The sequence below is a fragment of the Sinohyriopsis cumingii genome, chromosome 12 (assembly GCF_028554795.1).
Source record: "Sinohyriopsis cumingii isolate HCF-2022 chromosome 12, ASM2855479v2, whole genome shotgun sequence".
Classification (NCBI taxonomy): domain Eukaryota; kingdom Metazoa; phylum Mollusca; class Bivalvia; order Unionida; family Unionidae; genus Sinohyriopsis; species Sinohyriopsis cumingii.
The window spans coordinates 113,591,144-113,613,117 of record NC_142972.1 but is presented as its reverse complement, the minus strand read 5'-3'; the positions used below and the strand labels follow the sequence as shown (position 1 = coordinate 113,613,117).

The following is a 21,974-nucleotide window of genomic DNA, read 5'->3' as shown; positions in this document are numbered from 1 at the left end:
GTGAGCACAGCATTCATTATATGTTTAATCCACTGATGGAAAAGACAAAACTACAGTGTTGATGAAATTTGACCTGGAACACACCATTTGCATTGCGAGTCATGTGACCACTCCAATCTCAAAACTGGCAAAGATGAAATTTATTGACTGCTGTGGACTTTTAAAATGGTGGCCAGGTACTAAACTTGGTCTGGATTGTTCTAGATCACTCCTTTAGGTTGATATCATCCAAAAATGTCCACATACTTTAACATTGATTTTTCTATATGTACATGTTGGAGCATGTAAATAATGACTTTCCAAAGGATATGACGGCTAACAGGTACTTGCCTGTCAATAATAACCTGGGTAAAAAAATGAACCATCAGATATCCATTTACTGTATACAAGTATTCAGCCAGTGCATGTGGCCCCATAAGCCCTTGACTTGTAAAGGCTGCACTCACTTTGCTTTCAATTTGACAATCCTTTTGATACAGCCATGAATTTAATATACTTGTTCAGTGCAAAGTAGAGTTCTGCCTATTCCAGTAAATGTTTGACCATAATCCGTTAGCTTGTTTTCCCATATGGCAACCCTTCAGTTGAGCCACAAGTGTAATGCCTGCTCAGTAGCAAGTAACAGAGGGTGGTTATTTGATTTTGCTGCACAATTGACATGTGTTCAGTTGCAGCCTTTAATAGATTTCACAACCTGTATGATCAAAGTGTTATTTACAGAGCCCAAATTCAGTCTGTGCATGTGTTACATGGAATGGAAAATGCAAAGACTTGTGTACATGCGTTACACAGAAATGAAAATGTAAGATATGAGTGCATATGTTACATGTAAGATTTGTACCACCCTGTAATTTTCTTGACTCCCCCCTTTATAAAAGCCAAGGGGGATCTTCCCCTCTGCAGTTAGTTCCTGACAGGATCAGTGGACATTGCCATTAGAGGTTAAATATTTGTAGGTTACTGGATTTGTATGGGAAAATATGAACGAGTTTTTTGGATGGAATACTGCACGACCTAAGGGAGTGTAGTATATCCATCTGACAAAACGTGTTCATATTTTCCCATACAAATGCAGTAACCTTTTTATTATATGCTTATTTTTTTATTCTACCTAAGGCTTAGTTATATAAACAAAATACACTACAAGAAACAATGAATGTCTGCCATATTCCAAACTGAATACACAAGTGCATATTCATCATTACACAACAACAACATTATTACTGCACACATAATTCCTCCCAGATAAATTTGAACTTAGTCATGCTTGACATAACTTTCAAAAGAAAATGGCATATCTAGTTAAAATTGAAATTTGGAGTCATATTGTGAATGAATGTGGATTGCAACAACTTTTCCATTTGATCTGGAATGAATAGATTTTGGTATTTTTTTCAATTCTACAAAATTTCATGATTATGGACTGGCTTTGTATGTGACAATTCCACATGAAATACATGGGATTGAAGAAGCTAGGGAGAAGCGTGTTGACATCTGCAAATGTGTTTCTGTTTCTGTCATTGAATGTTTGAAATCATAATGTGGGAAAAATATGAAGTCTTTCAATTGCAGTTATCAAAAAGACGCTATGGAATTTAATGCTTATTTCATTTTGAGTGCAATAAGGAGGATGTAATTGCACTTATCATCGAAATTCAAAATGTGTAATCAAGATTGAGAACCTATGACATGCCTCATGTAATTCGGATTTGCAGAACTAAGAAAATACATTTTGAGGAAATTCAGGATGTAAAACTGTAAGGATATTTTTTTTGCCATTCTTGTCACCAGACAGTATATGACTTGTCACTTGTATGTTATTTGTAAGGACCTTGTCTTGTATCTGTTGTATACTGTAGCTAGCCTAAATCGAAACATTATATCAACACGGAATGTGCCAAAGCAGCTGGTATGTGGCAGTCCACGAAACATCTGATTTAGTTCATTCAGAAACAAATTTAAACAACCACAATGTAAAGCACCTCTTATGCAAGTGTACATGATTTGTTTACAACTCAGAAGTGCTGGCGTCTGCGTCCATTGTTTGTTTACAATACATAGTACATGTAGTTCCTTTATGCACGTGAATGCTATATGTGTATTGGCGTGCGGGTTCAGTATCGGGTAATGCTGCACGATTCTGACAATGTAAAGTTAACAGGGAAAAAAATGAGCATATAATAAAATTGTGTTATGTACTTTATATTTCTCATATTGGATTCTAGACATAGAGAATAAGACTACTTTGCAACATCTGGGATATGTTGGGGATTAGAGGAACTTAAAGTTTTCCAATGTAAAGGTGACCAAAAGGGGTAGAACAGTTCTGACTGTTTATGGCTGTGGATGAAGGTACGTAAAGCATATATGTAAAAATGGACAGTTTGATAAAATTAGACATGATGTTAACATTGGAGGTTGATTTTGAAACTTAGGTGATTATATGAATGGGAAAGGTGATTTTCATTGTCAGTCTACCATTAATTGTATAACTTCCATCTGATGTAACTTTCTTTTTTTTTCAGCTGAGGAAGTTAGAAAGGCTGAAGAAAGTAAGCTTTTTATGATTAATGAAGTATTAACTGATTATTGTTGATTCCACATAACTGGCAAAGTGGCATATCAATCACTTTTCCAACCATGGCAACAGCAATATCATTTTCTTTGTTTTAGTTTTCATTATTTTTGTCTCACCTGTGAAGCATAGGCAGAACATAGGGATCAGTTTTCCAATGACAATGTCAACCCATTATCACTGTAGTCACCAGTATTACAATTTTACATTTAGTTCAGTTTCTCTGACACCACTTTATCTATATCATGAAACCTGATGGATGTATTTATCTGGGAGGATTCTGTTCCCCAATGACTTTAGGACTTGAGCAATTATTAAAAATTGTGTACTTAGCTTGATTTATCTGAAACAGTAGTTTGTACAGAAATGAAATTTGATTTTATGTTCATCTTCGAGAGTACTACTCATCACTGTCAAAAGAAGGTCACATGCCTACTTTTCATTGTCCAGCTTAAGTTAAGTTTTGGCATTTTTACTTCGGTTTTCCTGACACTGTAGTATGTACAGGAATGAAACTTCTCCAGAATTTTTATCATTATAGGTTTCTTTTTCCTTAACCTTTTTTCATAGTTGGCATTTTTCACTATGCAAACAATTTATTCAGTGACACTCATGCCTGCCACTTTGCCCCAGAGGTCAAGGTCACAGTCACATAGACTTAAAGTTTGACAAACTTCCCTTTTCAAGGATGCTTGAAGTATGGTCTTTACATTCCAGCTGTGGCCTCTCTTATGTTTGGTTCATACATTCCGGGTGTGGCCTTTCTTATGTTTGGTCCATACATTCCAGCTGTGGCCTTTTTTATGTTTGGTCCATACTTTCAAGGTGTGGCTATTCTGAAATTTGGTCTATACATTGAGGCTATGACCTTTCTGAAGTGTGTTAGGAACATTCAGACTGTGGCCTTTTTGAAGTATGATCAGTACATTGTTACAAGTCTATGCTCTTAAAATAAGTAACAGAAAAGAGAGAAGACAGCAAGCTTTGTAAAATTTAACAAATAAGTTATTTCCCTAAAATACCAAGTGAAAAATGAGAAAAATGAACTTACGGTTTTACAAATTAAATCCAAAAATAATCCAAGAATTAAAACACAAGTCCTAGTAATAAAAGTCCAGAATGAAACTGAGTTCAAGTCCTGATGAGATCCAAAATTTGAAGGCGATGATGTCTGTTATAGTCAGCAAAGTGCTGATGTGTCAACAGTCTCTTGTTGATTCACAGAAATAATATTCCAGGTTTGAATTCAGTATAAATTCCAGTGAATGTCTTTCTTATCCAAGAATTTTGTCAGAGTACTTTTATATTTCCAGAGAAAATAATCACTTGAATTCAGCCAAAACTGGTCACAACATAATACAACTCAATGTGTCAAGTATTTTAATTCCAACTGACAAACCTTTATCAAAACATTAGTTATACAACAAACTAAGATGCAAAACAGATTCCCGGATGAGGGTCAAAAGTTCATTCTTCTGAAAAAAAATAGAAGTTTATTACCAATTGGTACATGATAAATATCATGTAATCCGGGTATGACCTTGACTAAACTTAATGATTCTTACTATGAGAAAGATAAAAAAATAAATAAAAAAGTTGTTACCAAAACTCTCACCGATTTTGGAACAAGGTCAGCAACTAGATACAATGTTTCATTACCAATAACATATAACAAAAATTTAAAAAATATTAAAAACTAACAAATTAAATAAAATGAAATATTCAGAACACTTCCCTCCATAAAACAAAAATAAAGATTTATATAATAAAGCTTTCTTTTTACCATAGGTCAATTATACATGTGGTTTTAAAAACAAAATAACATAAGAAGAAATCTTATGAATGATACAAAGTATACATGAAATAATATATTTCTATACATGTGAAAAAGCATCTGCTGTCAAATTGTCTTTTCTCCTGATGTGCCTGATATCAATATTATATTCCTGTAACAACAAATTCTTCCTTAATAATCTCTGATTTTTGTTTTTCATCTTGCCAATGAAAGTAAGTGGGTTGTGATCACTAAACACAATAATCGGAGAAGGAGCTAAACTAATGTAAACTTCAAAGTGTTGTAACGCCGATATCAAAGCCAAATATTCCTTCTCGATTGTGGAATAATTTCTCTGTTACTTACTTAATTTCTTAGAAAAATAGCACACTGGATGATCAACACCATTTTTATTTTCTTGAATCAACACTGCTCCAATCCCAACATGACTTGCATCAACAGACAGTTTAAATGATTGGCTGAAATTTGGAGCTGTAAGAACTGGTGTGCACTTAAGTATGGCCTTTATTTTTTCAAAAGCCTCCTGACATTCTTCTGTCCAATGGAACTTAGTTTTCTTGCTCAATAAATTTGTCAGGGGTTCAGCAATTATGGAAAAATTGGAACAAAATTTCCAATAGTATTGAGCCATACCCAAAAGTCACATCAGTTGCTTTTTACTGATAGGCACAGGGAATTCAGAGATAGCCTTGACCTTAGCATCTATAGGTTTAATTTGTCCATGACCCACGATATGTCCTTGAAATGTGACATACTTTGCATTTCCAATTTTATCAATGCAGTCATTGACACTTGGTAATGGAAATGAATCTGTTTTAGTCACACTATTCACCTTTTTATAATCAGTGCACATGCAGAAAGTATTATATGGTTTCGGAACAAGTATACATGGTGAACTTCAGTCACTTTTACTAGGCTGTATGAAATCATTCTCCAGCAAATACTGAATTTCTTTTTTTAAGTATTCCTGTTTGAGAGGTTTCATCCTGTTTGGATGTTGTTTCACAGTGTGGGATTTGCATTTTCAATGTCTTGTTAGATTTTGTTTGTTCTTGTAGGAACATCTAGAAATAAGTGCTCATATTCAAGTAATAACTGTTTAAGTTCATTCCTTTCTTGTTGTAAATGTGAAAGTTTCTGGTCCAGATTATTCAACATTTCTGAATTCAGAAGACTTTTTACTCCAAAATCAATGGTGTCTGATTGCATTCTTTCGCCAAGTGGGACAGGTACAGCTAAATTAATTGCATGATTAACCTGGCTATCTCTTTCAAGATACTCCTTTAACATATTTATGTGGCAAAGTTGTTGGGGTTTTTTTGCCTCCCAGGAGTATTTATGATATAATTTAAATCATTTACTTTCTTTTCAACTAAGGACCATAATACTTGGCCTGAGGAGGATTTTGTGGTATGGGCAAGAGAGCCAGAACTCTATCACCAGGCTGAAAACTCCTGTCCTTTGCATTTTTATCATACCTTAATTTTATTTTTGACTCAGTAGAGTTCAGATTAGTTCTTACAACCTCACAAGCCTTTGACAACTTATACTTAAAATTCGAAACAATCGATTGATTGATTTCAATATCTTCATTAGAAAAAAGTTTCTCTTTTAACAACTTCAATGGTCCACACACAGTACATCCAAAAACTAGCTCAAAGGGATTGAATCCTAAAGATTCTTGAACTGATTCCCTAACAGCAAATAATAGTAAATGAATGCCTTCATCCCAATCTTTACCCGTATCAAAATAATATGACTGAATCATATTTTTCAAGGTTGGACGTAATCTTTCTAAAGGGTGATAGGCAGAAGATTTGAATTGGTGGATGCCTAATTCATACATAACTTGCTGGAAAATTCCAGACATAAAATTTGACCCTTGATCAGATTGGACACATTTGAGAAGGCCACATTGAGTAAAAAACTGTATCAAAGTTTTTATTATTGTTTTAGTTTTAATATTCCTCAAAGGAATTGCCTCTGGGAATCTTGGTGATGCACACATTATAGTCAACAAATATTGGTTACCTGACTTGGTCTTAGGTAAGGGACCAACACAGTCTACCATTATTCTGCTAAATGGTTTGTCAAATGCAGGAATAGGTTGCAGATGAGCCTTAAGTATCTTTTGATTGGGTTTTCCTATCATTTGACAAGTATGACAAGATCTGCAGTATTTACAAACATCACTTTTAATTTTTGGCCAATAGAAGTGATTTAAGATCTTGTGTTAAGTCTTATTAATCCCTAAGTGAACAGGCAAAGGAATTTGATGGGCCAGACTAAGAATTTCCTGTCTCAATGATTTTGGAACTACAGTTTGATAGTTCACTGACCACTCATCACCAGCAGGTACCTCGGGAGGTCTCCATTTTCTCATAAGAATCCCATTTTTAATGAAATAACAAACAGTAACTTCTGTGGCTTCGTTTTCACTAATGGCCCTTTGAAACAAACAGATCTCAGGTTCTTTTTCCTGTTCGATGACAAGTGATTGTCATTTGTCACCTTGATTAGAATAAAGTGAATGAGTAGTTAAAAGAGGATCACTGGATCAATACCCTTTGATTGATCTAAACAAGGAGTGAAAGCGACCTCATCAAAAGCCTGACCAATACATGTGTCAGCTATAGGAATACTTTCCTGATCAACATTACTCTCAAGAGCTTTCTTTGCCATAGCTCTAGTAACTGCACAATGTGGGTATAAATCAGGGAATTCTTTCTCATTAGGATTGACTTTCTGATCCAAACAAGGCTTGTCAGCTACGAGTGGATTAACCACAACCATATCTCCAGCTAGGTTATTCCCTAGTAATAAATGACTGCCCTCAACAGGTAAAGAAGGCACTGTTCCATCTGTCATGGGTCCTGGGACTAAGTCTGATGACAAATTCACACAATGGAGAGGAACATTAACGAAGCTGCACTCTACTCCCTGAATAAGAATACTCTCATTAGAAGAAGATTTCTCAGAAAAAGGCAAAGTACCTAATAATAAAAGACTCTGAGAAGCTCTGTGTCCCTTAAAATTTTAATAGGGATGGGATTGTCTGGATCACTTATGAGTGATATAGACTGTTCGACATGAATGGTTCATAATTCTCCATAAGAAAATTAGACAGGTTTATTAGACCCAACAAATGTATTGCTTTCAATACGTGACCATGACCTTGACCTCTTAGAAATAAAAGTATTTGGAATAATTCTGTCTTGATTGTGATGCTTATTTGTCAGTTTGTAGCAATCAGGAATAATGTGTCCTTTCTTCTTACAACAGGTACACGTAGGAAGAGATAAGGATTTCTAATCATTCTTATAAGCAACTTGACTTCTAAAAGTTGTGCCAGATTGAAATTTAGAAGGGCATGTATTAGGCTGAAATACTCTTTTACCAGAAGATTGCTGAGTGGAAGATTTGCTTACAAAAAAAAACTTTATGAGCTAAGGAATACTCGTGAGCATTATGAGCAGCATTTTTCAAGGTTTCAACCTTATGCTCAATAAAGATTAGTCCTAATGTCACTATGGACACCGTTCTTGAACTCTTCATGTAAATACGAGTTGTCTGAGATTTTCATAATCTTGATCAACTTTCTTGGCTAAGAACCACCTATCAAATAACTGCTCTTTTTCTGTTGCAAATTTGATGGAAGTTTGTCCCACTTCTTTTTTATAGTTTCTGAATTTTTGTTGATAAGCCTCAGGGACTAACCCATTATTAACCCTTTAAGATGCATTCCTTAACCAGATCATAGTCAGCACTCTACTGTACTGGAAGCATAGATGTCTCTGGCTTTGCCAAAAAGTGCACACTTAATAATAGAGTCCAATGCTCCCTTGGCCATTTCAAATTTTCAACAATTTTTTTAAAAATGAGGGAAATATTTGTCTACTTTTTTTTCTCTAAAAGGGGGCACTAACCTAATTTTCTTAGTAACATCAAAATTTGTATGTAAAGTGGGGATGTGCTTTTCACTTGTCAGCTCTAATTCTCTTAATCTAAATTGATATTCCCTTTCTTCCTTCTCTCTTCACATCTGCATCTGTCTCTCTCTCCTCTTTCTCTTATTGCAACTGCATTTGTTTCTCACTCTTCTCCTTATCTAATTGCATTTGTTTCTCTCTGTCCTCTTTCTCCAACTGAAACTGCATTCTCCTCTCTCTTTTCTCTTTATCTAATTGCATTTGCTTCTCCTGTTTCTGAAGTTCAAGCTTTCTTATCTCCAATTCCAGCTTGTATTTTAATTCCTTTACTTTTATGTCAGAGTCTGATACAGATTTACTGATTGAAACCAAAGCACTTTTATCCAAAACATTCTTTTCCACCAAATAATGGACCAAAAAATTTTTTTATTCTTGCTTCATTAAAGAAGCTTTTGTCTCAGAAAGATCATATTTTCTGACAAGTTGAAGCAATTCATCATTTTTCAAACTCAGTTCGAGTCCTGATGAGATCCGAAATTTGAAGGCAGGCAATGACTTCTGTTATAGTCAGCTGAGTGCTGATGTGTCAACAGTCTCTTGTTGAATCACAGAAATAGTATTCCAGGTTTGAATTCAGTATAAATTCCAGTGAATGTCTTTATCCAAGAATTTTTTAGAGTACTTTTGTATTTCCAGAGAAAATAATCACTTGAATTCAATAATTTGAAGAAAATAAAATTCAGCCCAAATTGGCCACAACATAATACAACTCAACGTGTCAAGTGTTTTAAGCCCAACTGACAAACCTTTATCAAAACATTAGTTATACAACAAACTAAGATGCAAAACAGATTCCCGGATGAGGGTCAAAAGTTCATTCTTCTGAAAAAAATAGAAGTTTATTACCAATTGGTATATCATGTAGTCAGGCCAGGTATGACCTTGACTCAACTTAATGAATCTTACTCTGAGAAAGATTTTTTCTAAAAAGAAGTTGTTTACCAAAACTGTCACTGATTTTGGAACAAGGTCAGCAACTAGATACAATGATTCATTACCCATAGCATATAATGAAAATAAATAAAAAAATAATAAAAAATATTAACAACTAACAAACAAATTAAATTAAATATTCATACCAACATTCAGTTTGAGGATTTTTGGAAGTATGGTTGGTCCATTCAGGTTGTGGTCTTTTTGAAGTACGTACGATCAGTAAATTCAGACTGTGGTCTTTTTGAAGTGTGATCAGTAAATTCAGGCTGTGGTCTTTTTGGAGTATGGTTGATACATTTAGGCTGTGGCCTTTTTTAAGTATGGTTGGTATATTCAGGCTGCGGCATTTTTGAAGTATGGCTGATACATTCAGGTTAGGGCCTATTTGTTGTGTGGTCTGTACATAATGCTAATAATGATAATAATAATAAAACTTTATTTATAGAGAGTGACTCATTTAGTCAATGACTATTCTCCCTTGAGGCCCTCTTAAGGAGAGTATGACAATGTGCATTATATGAAAGATAGGAATAATTACTGTTTATTTTAACATGTTTAGTATTAAAATACTAAATTCCGTTATCTATTGGAAACACATACATGCTCATGATATCTCTTCTTAAATACTGTAAAATCTGGAAGATGCAGCTCAATGTAGATATTTATATACAAGAACTAAATCGTGAAAATATACCCTTTCATATATTGTGAATCATTTTTGTTTTGTAAACAATGCTTTTAATGGACGATGTAAAATAATGTGTGCTGCCTGTTTCTGAAGTTTATAGAGCCAGTCAAGCAGAGATTATGCAGTTTTCCCATACAGTCAAACAGTTATCCATTGTTCGAATAATATGTAAATTGTAGGATAGATTGTGAGCTTGTGCAGGTAAATATTCCTTGATTCTTCTGAGTAGAGCAATTTTGGACGACAGTTTTTTTTACAAAGCTTTGCTATATTGACATTCCAGACTAGGGCCTTTTTTAAGTATGGTCTGTGCATCCATCCTTGGGCCTTTTTTAAGTATGGTCTGTGCATCCAGACTTGGGTCTTTTTTTAAGCATGGTCTGTGCATCCATTTGGGCCTTTTTGAAGTATGACCTGTGCATCCAGGCTTGGGTCTTTTTTTTTTAGTGTGGCCTGTGCATCCAGGCTTGGGTCTTTTTAAAAGTATGGTCTGTACATCCATGCTTGGGTCTTTTTTTAGTATGGTCTGTGGATCCAGGCTTGGGCTTTTTATTGTTAATGCAGATCTGTGGTGAATAGCAGCTACTCAGTGTTAATGCTTCAGCCTTGCTGTATAAATCTAAGTATTGCGTGTAATATAATTCAGTATGCATTGTGTAATATGCTTCAGTGTGCATTGCATAATATGCTTCAATGTGTATTGTGTGTAATATACTTAAGTGTGCATTGTGTGATATGTTTCAATGTATACTGTGTGTAATATGCTTCAGTGTGCAATGTATAATATGCTTCAATGTTTATTGTTGTAATGTGCTTCAGTGTGCATTGTGTAATATGCTTCAGTGTGTATTTTGTGTAATATGCTTAAGTGTGCATTGTGTAATATGCTTTATTGTGCATTGTGTAATATGCTTAATTGTGTATTGTGTAATATGCTTCATCATGCACTGTGTAATATGCTTCAGTGTGCATTGTGTAATATGCTTCAGTGTGCATTGTGTAATGTGCTTAAGTGAGCATTGTGTAATGTGCTTCAGTATGTATTGTGTAATATGCTTCAGTGTGCATTGTGTAATGTGCTTCAGTATGCATGGTGTAATATGCTTAAATGTGTATTGTGTGTAATATGATTAAGTGTGCATTGTGTAATGTTCTTCAGTGTGTATTGTATTATAGAGCTAAATTTAGTTATTTCAGGTGCTATGGTATTTATATTAGTTTTAGAAGGAAAGATATATTTGTGTATAAATTTTCTAAATTCTCTACATAAATTTAATAACAGTATGTCTGTGATAGAGGAGTAACTCTACAGTCACTGTTAGACTTACAGGCAGAGATTTGGGGTCAATACTAGGTTACCAGCAGCTATTCAAATGCTATGGTGTCAAGTTACAGTCCAGAGAAATTGAAACAAAGGAGTCAGTAGGACAGTTGGAAGATGTGTTTGTAAAGCTAATTAAAATCAATTATAGCAAGTTTGCCATAATACTTAAACATTAAAATTAGTGACCATTTGAAGGGAAATTTGAATCTCTTTTAGTAGGTATAAAGTGCTTAAAATAGAGTTGGGTAGTTATAGTTTAATTTTGAAGTAATTTGTTCAAGAGGATAAAGTTTACAAGTAATTTCATACTCAAAATAATATTTTTGTAAATTCTAACACACAGCATCAGTGGGAAAAGAGTGTGTATGGAGAGTACATATATGGTTTTATTTTGGATTACAAAATTTAGATTCTGTGCATTTTGATATGTAGATTAGAGTTAGATAAAGGGTCTGCACCTAACACAATCAGACCAGAATATTAGTTTAGAATAGGTCTTCAGGGAATGTTTTCTCTGAAGTCCGCTAGGATTGTTTAAATAACCAGGTCAAACATAGTGCAGGGAGTCAGCATGAAGAACTAGGGGCAACATACTTCATTAAAGGTAGAAAAAGAAGAAACCCTCTTGCTTGTGACTAATTCCCCATAGCGCAGTGACATCAGAAAGGCGCTACTACAATTGTGTGTAATATGCTTCAGTGTGTATTGTGTGTAATATGCTTAATTTTGTATTGTGTAATATGTTTCAGTGTATATTGTAATATGCTTAAGTGTGCATTGTATAATGTGTTTCAGTGTTCTGTGTAATATACTTCAGTGTGTATTGTGTGTAATATGCTTAAATGTATATTGTGTGTAATATGCTTAAATGTGCATTGTATAATGTGTTTCAGTGTTCTGTGTAATATGTTTCAGTGTATATTGTGTGTAATATGCTTAAATGTGCATTGTGTAATGTGATTCAGTGTGTATTGTGTGTAATATGCTTCAATGTGTATTGTGTGTAATATGATTAAGTGTACATTTTCAATTCTATATTTAATAGCAAATTTAGACTGTTCAGATTTTCACTTTATCCTTGCCTTATGCAGATCCTCCAAAGACATCCAGTGTCATTGCCATGGTGACAGGAAATGAGGATGACATTTGCAGAATCTGTATGGATGCAACAATAGACTGTGTACTTCTGGAATGTGGTCACATGGTCACATGTACATCCTGTGGAAAACAGTTGGCCGAATGCCCTATCTGTCGGCAGTATGTAAGCCGAGTGGTACATGTCTTCAAATCTTAAAATCAAAAAGGTATCTTAGTGTGGACACAATTTGCATCAGACTTGTTGACTCTAAAGGCCTCCATATTTGTACATATAATGAGTATAGTTTTTTTGATTCTAAAGGCTAACATATATGTAAATGTAATGAGTGTACAGTTTATTGATTCTAAAGGCCATCATTTTCATACATGTAATGAGTGTACAGTTTATTGATTCTAAAGGCCACTGTTTTCGTACATGTAATGAGTGTACAGTTTATTGATTCTAAAGGCCACCATTTTCATACATGTAATGAGTGTACAGTTTATTGATTCTAAAGGCCATCATTTTCGTACATGTAATGAGTGTACAGTTTGTTGATTCTAAAGGCCACTATTTTCATACATGTAATGAGTGTACAGTTTATTGATTCTAAAGGCCACCATTTTCATACATGTAATGAGTGTACAGTTTATTGATTCTAAAGGCCATCATTTTTGCAGTTTGTGCATATAATTTGTACAGTTTCTTGTAATTCACTATTTGGAACACTATTTGTGTCATTTTCAACAACAAATACAAGGACAGCTTTTGACACATGTTCACATTGGTAGACAGGTTTTAGTATTTGAGTATTTTTCTGTTATGATGTAAAGTAACATGGCACATATTTTGTTTTCAGATCAACCCACCCCTAATCCTTGAGGGCTCTAAAGGTTCAGATCAAACCCACCCTTACCCCAGAGGCTGTAAAGGTTCAGATATAACCCACCCCTTACCCCAGAGGCTGTAAAGGTTTAGATAAAACCCACCCCTTACCCCAGAGGCTGTAAAGGTTCAGATAAAACCCACCCCTTACCCCAGAGGCTCTAAAGGTTCAGATCAAACCAACCCTTAGTCCCAGAGGCTGTAAGGTTCAGATATAACCCACCCCTTACCTTAGAGGGCTCTAAGGGTTCAGATCAAACCCACCACCTAACCACAGAGGGCTCTAAAGGTCATTTGACACAAAAATGTAATTACTATGTTATATCTGAATACAATTTTATTTGTTGTATTGACAGATATGGGCAGGTTTTTCAGAGCTATAAGACAAATTAAGATTTGCGGTCAGTATCAGCTTCTGTCACTGTCCATACCTCCAGGAACTTAGGCCCCAGGGCCATGACTTGGAAATTCCCATCCTATAACCATGTGTACAAATTATTGGGCATGTAAAGAAGAATTCATATACATAGCTAAAAATTGTTCTTGGGTCTATCCTTAGCCCCTGCCCACCCATCCCCCACCCCAAATTTGCAATAACTATGTGACAGTGCTTAGAATTTCAAAGTGTGAGATATGGTTTTTATTACATTGAGCTTAGAGTTTCAAGGAGTGACATATGGTTTTTATTACATGGAGCTTAGAGTTTCAAAGAGTGACATATGGTTTTTATTACATGGAATCATGACACTTACAAATGGGAACATTATTTGAGACATATTTTTAGCAGTATTACTTGGTGGAATCATGATACAAATAATTGGGATTAATATTTCATACATATTTTTAGCATGTTTTCTTTCTTTGATTCTCCTAAAGTTGTTATTGCACAATTATTTCAATTTTAAATAACATTTTTGTATTGTTTTAATTTGTTATTGTTGTAATAACATGACATGATATGACATGATCATGGTTGCAAAAATATTTTATTCTCTTTTTTAACATATAGTAAAATCTTGTTGTAACAGTGTTTGGGTCCCACAAAGTGCTATTGTGTTGTGTAATGTATTTTGCAATATCATGACAAGACAGTTGATTGAATGAAATTATGCACATATATCCTTTTGGCTATAAAAGATGGGGGTGTAGAGGGATGGGTGTGTCAAAAACTTGCTTCAGTTCCCAACATATTAAGCAAGAAATACTTAAAACAGTTACTGCCTTATTTGCCATTCATTGGTACATACATTCATTGATACATACATTCATTGGTACATACATTCATTGGTACATACATAGCAGAGAACCATTCATTGGTACATACATGGCAGAGAACCATTCATTGGTACATACATTCATTGGTACATACATTCATTGGTACATACATTCATTGGTACATACATGGCAGAGAACCATGTGATAATTGGTTGACAGTATGACCATGGCACACATGCATCATTTCATAATTGTTAATAAAGTGGTGCTGTGTAGTTTCAAGAACTGTTTGCCATGGAATTAATGTCAATGATTTACAAGTATTTATTGGGTTGGTCAATTAATGTGTTTGATTCAGGTGATAAATCTATTTTAACAAATTGGCATTCATTGCATGTCCAGGATTGAACAGCGGTTGAAAATGCATTGAAGACAAACACCAAGAAGAATTATTAAGAAATATTCTTTATGGTTCGGTTCAAGCTAGTAACAATATGCATTCGACTGATATACTTGCAGTGAGCATTAACAAATAAAAACCTCTTCCATCTTTGTTTATTTCAAGAAAAACAAACCTTTCCCTTCAAGAAAACACTTCTCACCAGATAAAGAAATCAAAGCTAAGAAAACATTACAATAATTCAAAAACCAGTTGTGATAAATTTAATGAAGAGGATGTGAAACTTCAGACATATTATATCCAAATTCATGCTATAATAAAGTGTGTTGATGTGGGGTTTTCAGTGTAAGGTGAAAAACCATTATTATGCACAGTTCTTGTGGTTTTAATTTTGTTGGAAATATGGAGAGAAAAAAATTTGTCATTATTTTATACCATTGCTTAACAGAGATATGATACTTTCTTTCTATCAGTAACTCTTACCTCCTTTTGGGTGAAATTTACCAAATGTGGTACACAGAATGTCTCCATGGTAAATCAATGATAGGATATATTTTGGGGTCCCTTGGAGAATGTCGGAGGTAAGATAGATACAAATTACAATTACAGTGAATTCTTTTGCCAAGCTTTGTACAAAGAATCATAGTGGAAGAACATAATATATGTAAACAGATCATGGGTTACAATCTTTTGTTTACAAAGGCTTTTGAAGGAGACAGAATTGGTCAGGGTCATGTGAATTTGTAATACAAAGCAGCAAATGGGCTTGATGAGCCATGGAAGTAACTCGAATTTGGCATTCAAAAGTGTATAACTTTTATTTGAATCATAAAGCTTAACGCATATCTACTATTGTAACACATTCCAAGATTATGTCATTTTCATTCTCATTTTTTTTCTGATTATATAATTTTCAATGTACAATTTATTCTGATTGACTTCAAGAAAATGTAATTTTCATTCTAGTTTATTCTGATTGACTTAAAAGGTGTCATTTTCATTCTACAGTTTATTCTGATTGACTTCATAGATGTCATTTTCATTCTGCAGTTTATTCTAATTGACTTCAAAGATGTCATTTTCATTCTACAGTTTATTCTAATTGACTTCAAAGATGTCATTTTCATTCTACAGTTTATTCTAATTGATGCCATATGATTAATGTGGCCATGTATTTTCCACAGTTTTGTATGTAAAATATTTATTGCTTGCATCTCAGAATATACAAAAACTTAAGTGCAATTTAAGCTTTTTACCTTAAGCTGTTTCTGTACCACAGAAAATTAAAAGAAAAGTCTTGTATCATATAGTGTGATTCCTATAGTGTGATTCCTAACAGTGTTATAACAAGAGTAACAAGGAATTGAAATGTTATTTTTAATTTGAAATAGCATGGTTTGTTTTACTTTTATATACCCCTGCCATGCCTATGCAGAGGACATCAGCTGTTGCCCATGTCTGCCCAGTCACTTCTTTTGACAATTTTATTTCTGTTTACTACATTTTAAAGGACTTCATGGATTCAAAACAAATCTGGTTTGAAGCTTTACATTAGGAAAACTTAGGTTAATTTCAGTTTTTTTAATTTTTTTCTAATGAAAAATAAATTGTAGTATGGCCTCTGATTGTCGTAAAAGTTAAACCTTTATTTGAATGAGAATTTTCTTTTAACTATGTACCTTTTGAAGGATTTAATCAACTACAACTAAATCTGGTACATATATATGAAGTCCTTTTGAAGGACTTAATCGACTACAACTAAATCTGGTACATATATATGAAGTCCTTTTGAAGGGCTTAATTGACTACAACCAAATCTGGTACATATATATAAAGTCCTTTTGAAGGACCGAATTGACTACAACTAAATCTGGTACATATATATGAAGTCCTTTTGAAGGACTTAATTGACTACACCCAAATCTGGTACATATATGAAGTCCTTTTGAAGGACTTAATTGACTACAACCAAATATGAAGTCCTTTTGAAGGACTTAATCGACTACACCCAAATCTGGTACATATATATGAAGTCCTTTTGAAGGGCTTAATTGACTACAACCAAATCTGGTACATATATATAAAGTCCTTTTGAAGGACTTAATCAACTACAACCAAATCTGGTACATATATGAAGTCCTTATGAAGGACTTAATCGACTACAACTAAATCTGGTACATATATATGAAGTCCTTTTGAAGGACTTAATCGACTATAACCAAATCTGGTACATATATATATATATATATATGAAGTCCTTTTGAAGGACTTAATCAACTACAACCAAATCTGGTATATATATGAAGTCCTTTTGAAGGACTTAATCAACTACAACCAAATCTGGTGCATATATGAAGTCCTTTTGAAGGACTTAATTGACTACAACTAAATCTGGTACATATATATGAAGTCCTTTTGAAGGACTTAATCGACTGCAACCAAATCTGGTACATATATGAAGACCTTTTGAAGGACTTAATCGACTACAACTAAATCTGGTACATATATATGAAGTCTTTTTGAAGGACTTAATTGACTACAACCAAATCTGGTACATATATGAAGTCCTTTTGAAGGACTTAATTGACTACAACCGAATCTGGTACATATAAGAAGCTTTATAGTGTGTAAACTTAGGTCAGTTTCAGTTTTCTCCATTTTTTGATAACATTTAATTGTCTTCTGGCCCCTCTGAAACTTTCAGTTGCATCATAATTTTGTTTCTACTCAGTAACATTTGAAGAACATAATGACTCAAATTAAATTTGGCATTAAGCAGACCTGCATCAAGCTTTAAACAGAAATTATGTAAATGTTTATAGTTACGAATCTTGAATTTTGCACATACACAACAAAAAAGTCATTACCATCTGAAGAATGTTCTGGAAGCAAACTTATGACCCTCATCCTAGTCATTTTATTGTGTCTTAGGTGTTTTTTAATTTAAGGTTTTGGTAAACAAGATTATTCATTCCTATTCAGTATCAGTCTGTGGAATCACTTTTAGTTGGGTTCAGTTATAATTTGAGAGGAATTATTATTTAAATTATTCATTGGAATTACAAAGTGCTTATTGACCATTTGGACTAAAACACAGTTTTGTGATTATTGAGGACTCATTCAAAGACAGCCTATAATATACCATGGAGTTACAACAAGATTATTGGAAATCATTCAGAATATTCTGTACTTTTGGACTTATGATATAACATTTAGAACTGTTTGGGATTTAATTCACAATACTGTAATTTTCTTTTAAATTTTCACTTTGTGTTCTAGTAAATTAATTATTTGTTGAATTTTTCAAAACTTGTTTGTTTTGCTTCTTTTTGCTACATCATTTTAGACTATAGATTTGTAGAACTATAAATGTATAAATGAATAGTATTTCTTCAGTTGATTGTTCCTTGATTAGGTCTATATATGCATAAATGAATTATGTTTCTTCCTCATATATTTACCTGATCATGACAAATTAGGAGTCCCTCCACTGCGTTGCAAATAGATTGCTCCCATGGCCTAGTGGTTAGAGCATTTGCCTCAGATGCAGGAGGTTGTGGGTTTGATCCCTGGCTGAGTCATGCCAAAGACTTACAAATATGGTACTAACAGCTGCCTCACTTGGCGCTCAGCATTAAGAAGTTAGTCTTAGGACTGGTTGGCCTGGTGTCAGGATAATGTGACTGGATGGGCCATCATGCCACATGTCTGCGGCATGATGTCCCAGTGCTAGACATCACTATAAACTGTCATACTGCAGACATCATAGCGATATGACTGAAAAATTGTTCAAGCTATATTAAAAATCCTTGATAGTGATGAACTATGTCTGACATGGAAGGATACAAATTTACAAATGGTCTGTCATGATAGACTACTTGGTGTTCTGGTAGATAATAACCTATCATGGACTGAACATATAAAACATGTTAGTAAAAAAGTCAATTCAGGTCTATGGCTTCTCAGTAGGATAAGACATTTTCTCCCTGAAAGGCACAGAAAACTATTTTATAACAGTTACATACAACCCTATTTGGACTACTGTAATACAGTATGGGGTAATTCAAATGATAAAAACATAGCAAAGCTGGCACATCTTCAAAAAAGAGCATTTGGGCTAATATCAATCTAGAAAGAAAGCAAGGAAAGTTTAGCTGGTAGGTTAAAAATATTACCTATTAAAGACCGAATCTGTTTGAGAAAAGCCAAATTAATGTACAGGATATCTCATAATAGTGCTCCTGAATATTTACAATCACTATTCCAGTATAGGCTACCTGGTAGTACTCCCCACCTGCGATCCATGTCTACCAAACAGTATAAAATTCCCAAACCGAATAAGGAGTTATTTAAAAAAAAGTTTCCAATACTCTGGAACTCTGCTCTGGAATAGTATTCCAGTTGAGATTAGAAATGCCCACTCTATTTCCTTCTTCCAAACCCAATATATCCAGTGGCTTCTGAGATGCAGCTTAAATAAATAAATTCCTTTGTATGAGGGCCTCAAGGTAGATTAGTTTTTAGCTAATTGTGTTACCCTCTTTAAATAAGGTCATTATTATTATTATTATTATTATTATTATTAAAAATCCAGATCACACACACACCATGCAAATACAGTCCTTCCAAGTGAAGATACAATGTTGATGTGTTCAGACTTATTTTGGCGCTCCTTACCAAGATGGAAATAGGACAAGAGGGATTGGTCCCAAAACCTATCATTCACAAATTACTCCTTACCAAGATGGAAATAGGACAAGAGGGATTGGTCCCAAAACCTATCATTCACAAATTACTCCTTACCAAGATGGAAATAGGACAAGAGGGATTGGTCCCAAAACCTATCATTCACAAATTACTCCTTACCAAGATGGAAATAGGACAAGAGGGATTGGTCCCAAAACCTATCATTCACAAATTACTCCTTACCAAGATGGAAATAGGACAAGAGGGATTGGTCCCAAAACCTATCATTGATAAATTACTCCTTACCAAGATGGGATTGGTCCCAAAACCTATCTTTGATAAATTACTCCTTACCAAGATGGGATTGGTCCCAAAACCTATCATTGATAAATTACTCGTTACCAAGATGGGATTGGTGCCAAAACCTATCATTGATAAATTACTCTTTACCAAGATGGTATTGGTGCCAAAACCTATCATTGATAAATTACTCCTTACCAAGATGGGATTGGTGCCAAAACCTATCATTGATAAATTACTCCTTACCAAGATGGGATTGGTGCCAAAACCTATTATTCACAAATTACGCCTTCCCCTCACAGTTAGTCAGCACACTTATTCAAGAAGCCATGCAGGTTCTTTATCAAGCTCAGGTGATCAGTGAGCTTTCTCATCACAATGGAAATCCAGTGAGCTTTCTCATCGCAATGGAAGTCTAGTAAGCTTTCTCATCACAATGTAAATACTCTATTTTGTTGCTGAATTTCATTCTGTCTTCGTCATATTTTGTATCTATTTTTTGTTTTGTTTTGTCTTATGTTAAGCAATTAACTCTTTCCTGTAATAGTACTAAGTGGGACATTTGAATCTTTACATAGATTTCAGCATAATATAACATTGTTGAACAGGGAGATCTGTTGCTTATTTTTTTAGCTAAACCAATTCTGAGTCAGTTCTCTAATGATGATTACACATTCTGATTTAAAATTATGATTATAAATAAGCCAAACTCTATCCAATATTTAAATTATTTTGATTTATTTCCCACCATTCTTCACTCCTGTATATTTTGCAATCCATCAAATTACCACTGTGACATCTTCATGGACGTAAGGCCTAGTATGGCACTGCCCTAAATTCTAGTGGTTATTAGTACTTACACTATTACTTAGTACTCTGCCACATTGCATCTTATTCCAAGTATAATATATTTAGACTCAATGTTAATATAACTGTTCTAATTTTGTCCAGCAATTATTTAATTTCATTGCATCCACTTTACTGTTGTCTCCATGTGATGCTTTAATTATTTTGCCTAGGGTTTTATTTGTTCTCTCTCATCAGAACAGGATTGTAAGTGTTGACTATTGTAAGAGGTTCAAGCTATCTTAAGAGATTTACCTCACCTTCATTAGCTGCATAGGGTACAAGTCAAACCACACTTCTAAAATATATACACTCTTGCCTCAGAAAACATGGACAATTATTTCAGTGAAAACGTTTTTCTTGTCAATTGAGAAGGTCAGAAAATAGTCATCCAAGGATATGGACACTATCATCCTTATCTCATCAGTGAACTTCTTTGGTGGGGCAATCATCTGGGGCCAATAAGTCACTGATGAAGAAAAACACCTGGCATTCTTTACCACCTAGGGCACCACACAGAACTCCAGTATCAACTCTAACACCGCTCTTTTCATAGAAAGCTAACATGTTTACAGGTCAATTCCAACAAAGTACATTGAATTTCCCAATTGTGCAAACACAATAGCTAGTGACGTGTTATGCAGAACTACATTTTATTTATTACAAGAATCTATCAAAACAAAGTTCTATTAATTACAGGAGTCCATCAAGACAAAGTTCTATTAATTACTAACAAGGTTTTATTAATTAAAAGAGTCTGTTAAAACAAGGTTATGTTAATTACAAGTCTGTCAAAACAAGGTTATATTAATTACAAGAGTCTGTCAAAACAAGGTTATATTAATTACAAGAGTTTGTCAAAAGGACTCAGGCCTTGTTCACTGAAAAGAATATCCAGAAATCCAAGATAAGACCATTCCTTCTTCTAAACTGCCAAGTGGTGAAACCATCTTATGGCCATATGGATGCAAGATTGGCACTATTCAATCCATTTAGAACCAACTAAATATCATAAGTCTTTTTTGGTGAAAACATGTCAGCATGAGCATCCATTGAGGAGGAATATCAATAATGTTTTCCAGATGACTATTATGATGGTTATATTCTATGTTATGTCACCATATTTTGTATTTAGGTCCAACTGGACATCATTAAAAGTCTTCAGGTGAAACCCCCATGTTAATACGACTTTCTGTACAGAAGGGGTAGCAATAAAAAGATTTTTAAGATGACTGCCTGTCAGATAATGACCATTTT

General features: G+C 34.1%; 1 protein-coding gene across 1 annotated transcript in view; it reads left to right on the top strand.

The window, feature by feature from the left end:
* Positions 1–18,194, top strand: part of LOC149787276 (uncharacterized) — a 53,738-nt gene extending 35,544 nt beyond the window's left edge. The window contains exons 8-9 of the mRNA XM_089977800.1: positions 2,526–2,552; positions 12,399–18,194. Of these exons, the coding sequence (XP_089833926.1) occupies positions 2,526–2,552; positions 12,399–12,601 (230 nt within the window). The 3' untranslated portion in view covers positions 12,602–18,194. The remainder of the gene's footprint in view (positions 1–2,525; positions 2,553–12,398) is intronic.
* The last annotated feature ends 3,780 nt before the right edge of the window (positions 18,195–21,974 follow it).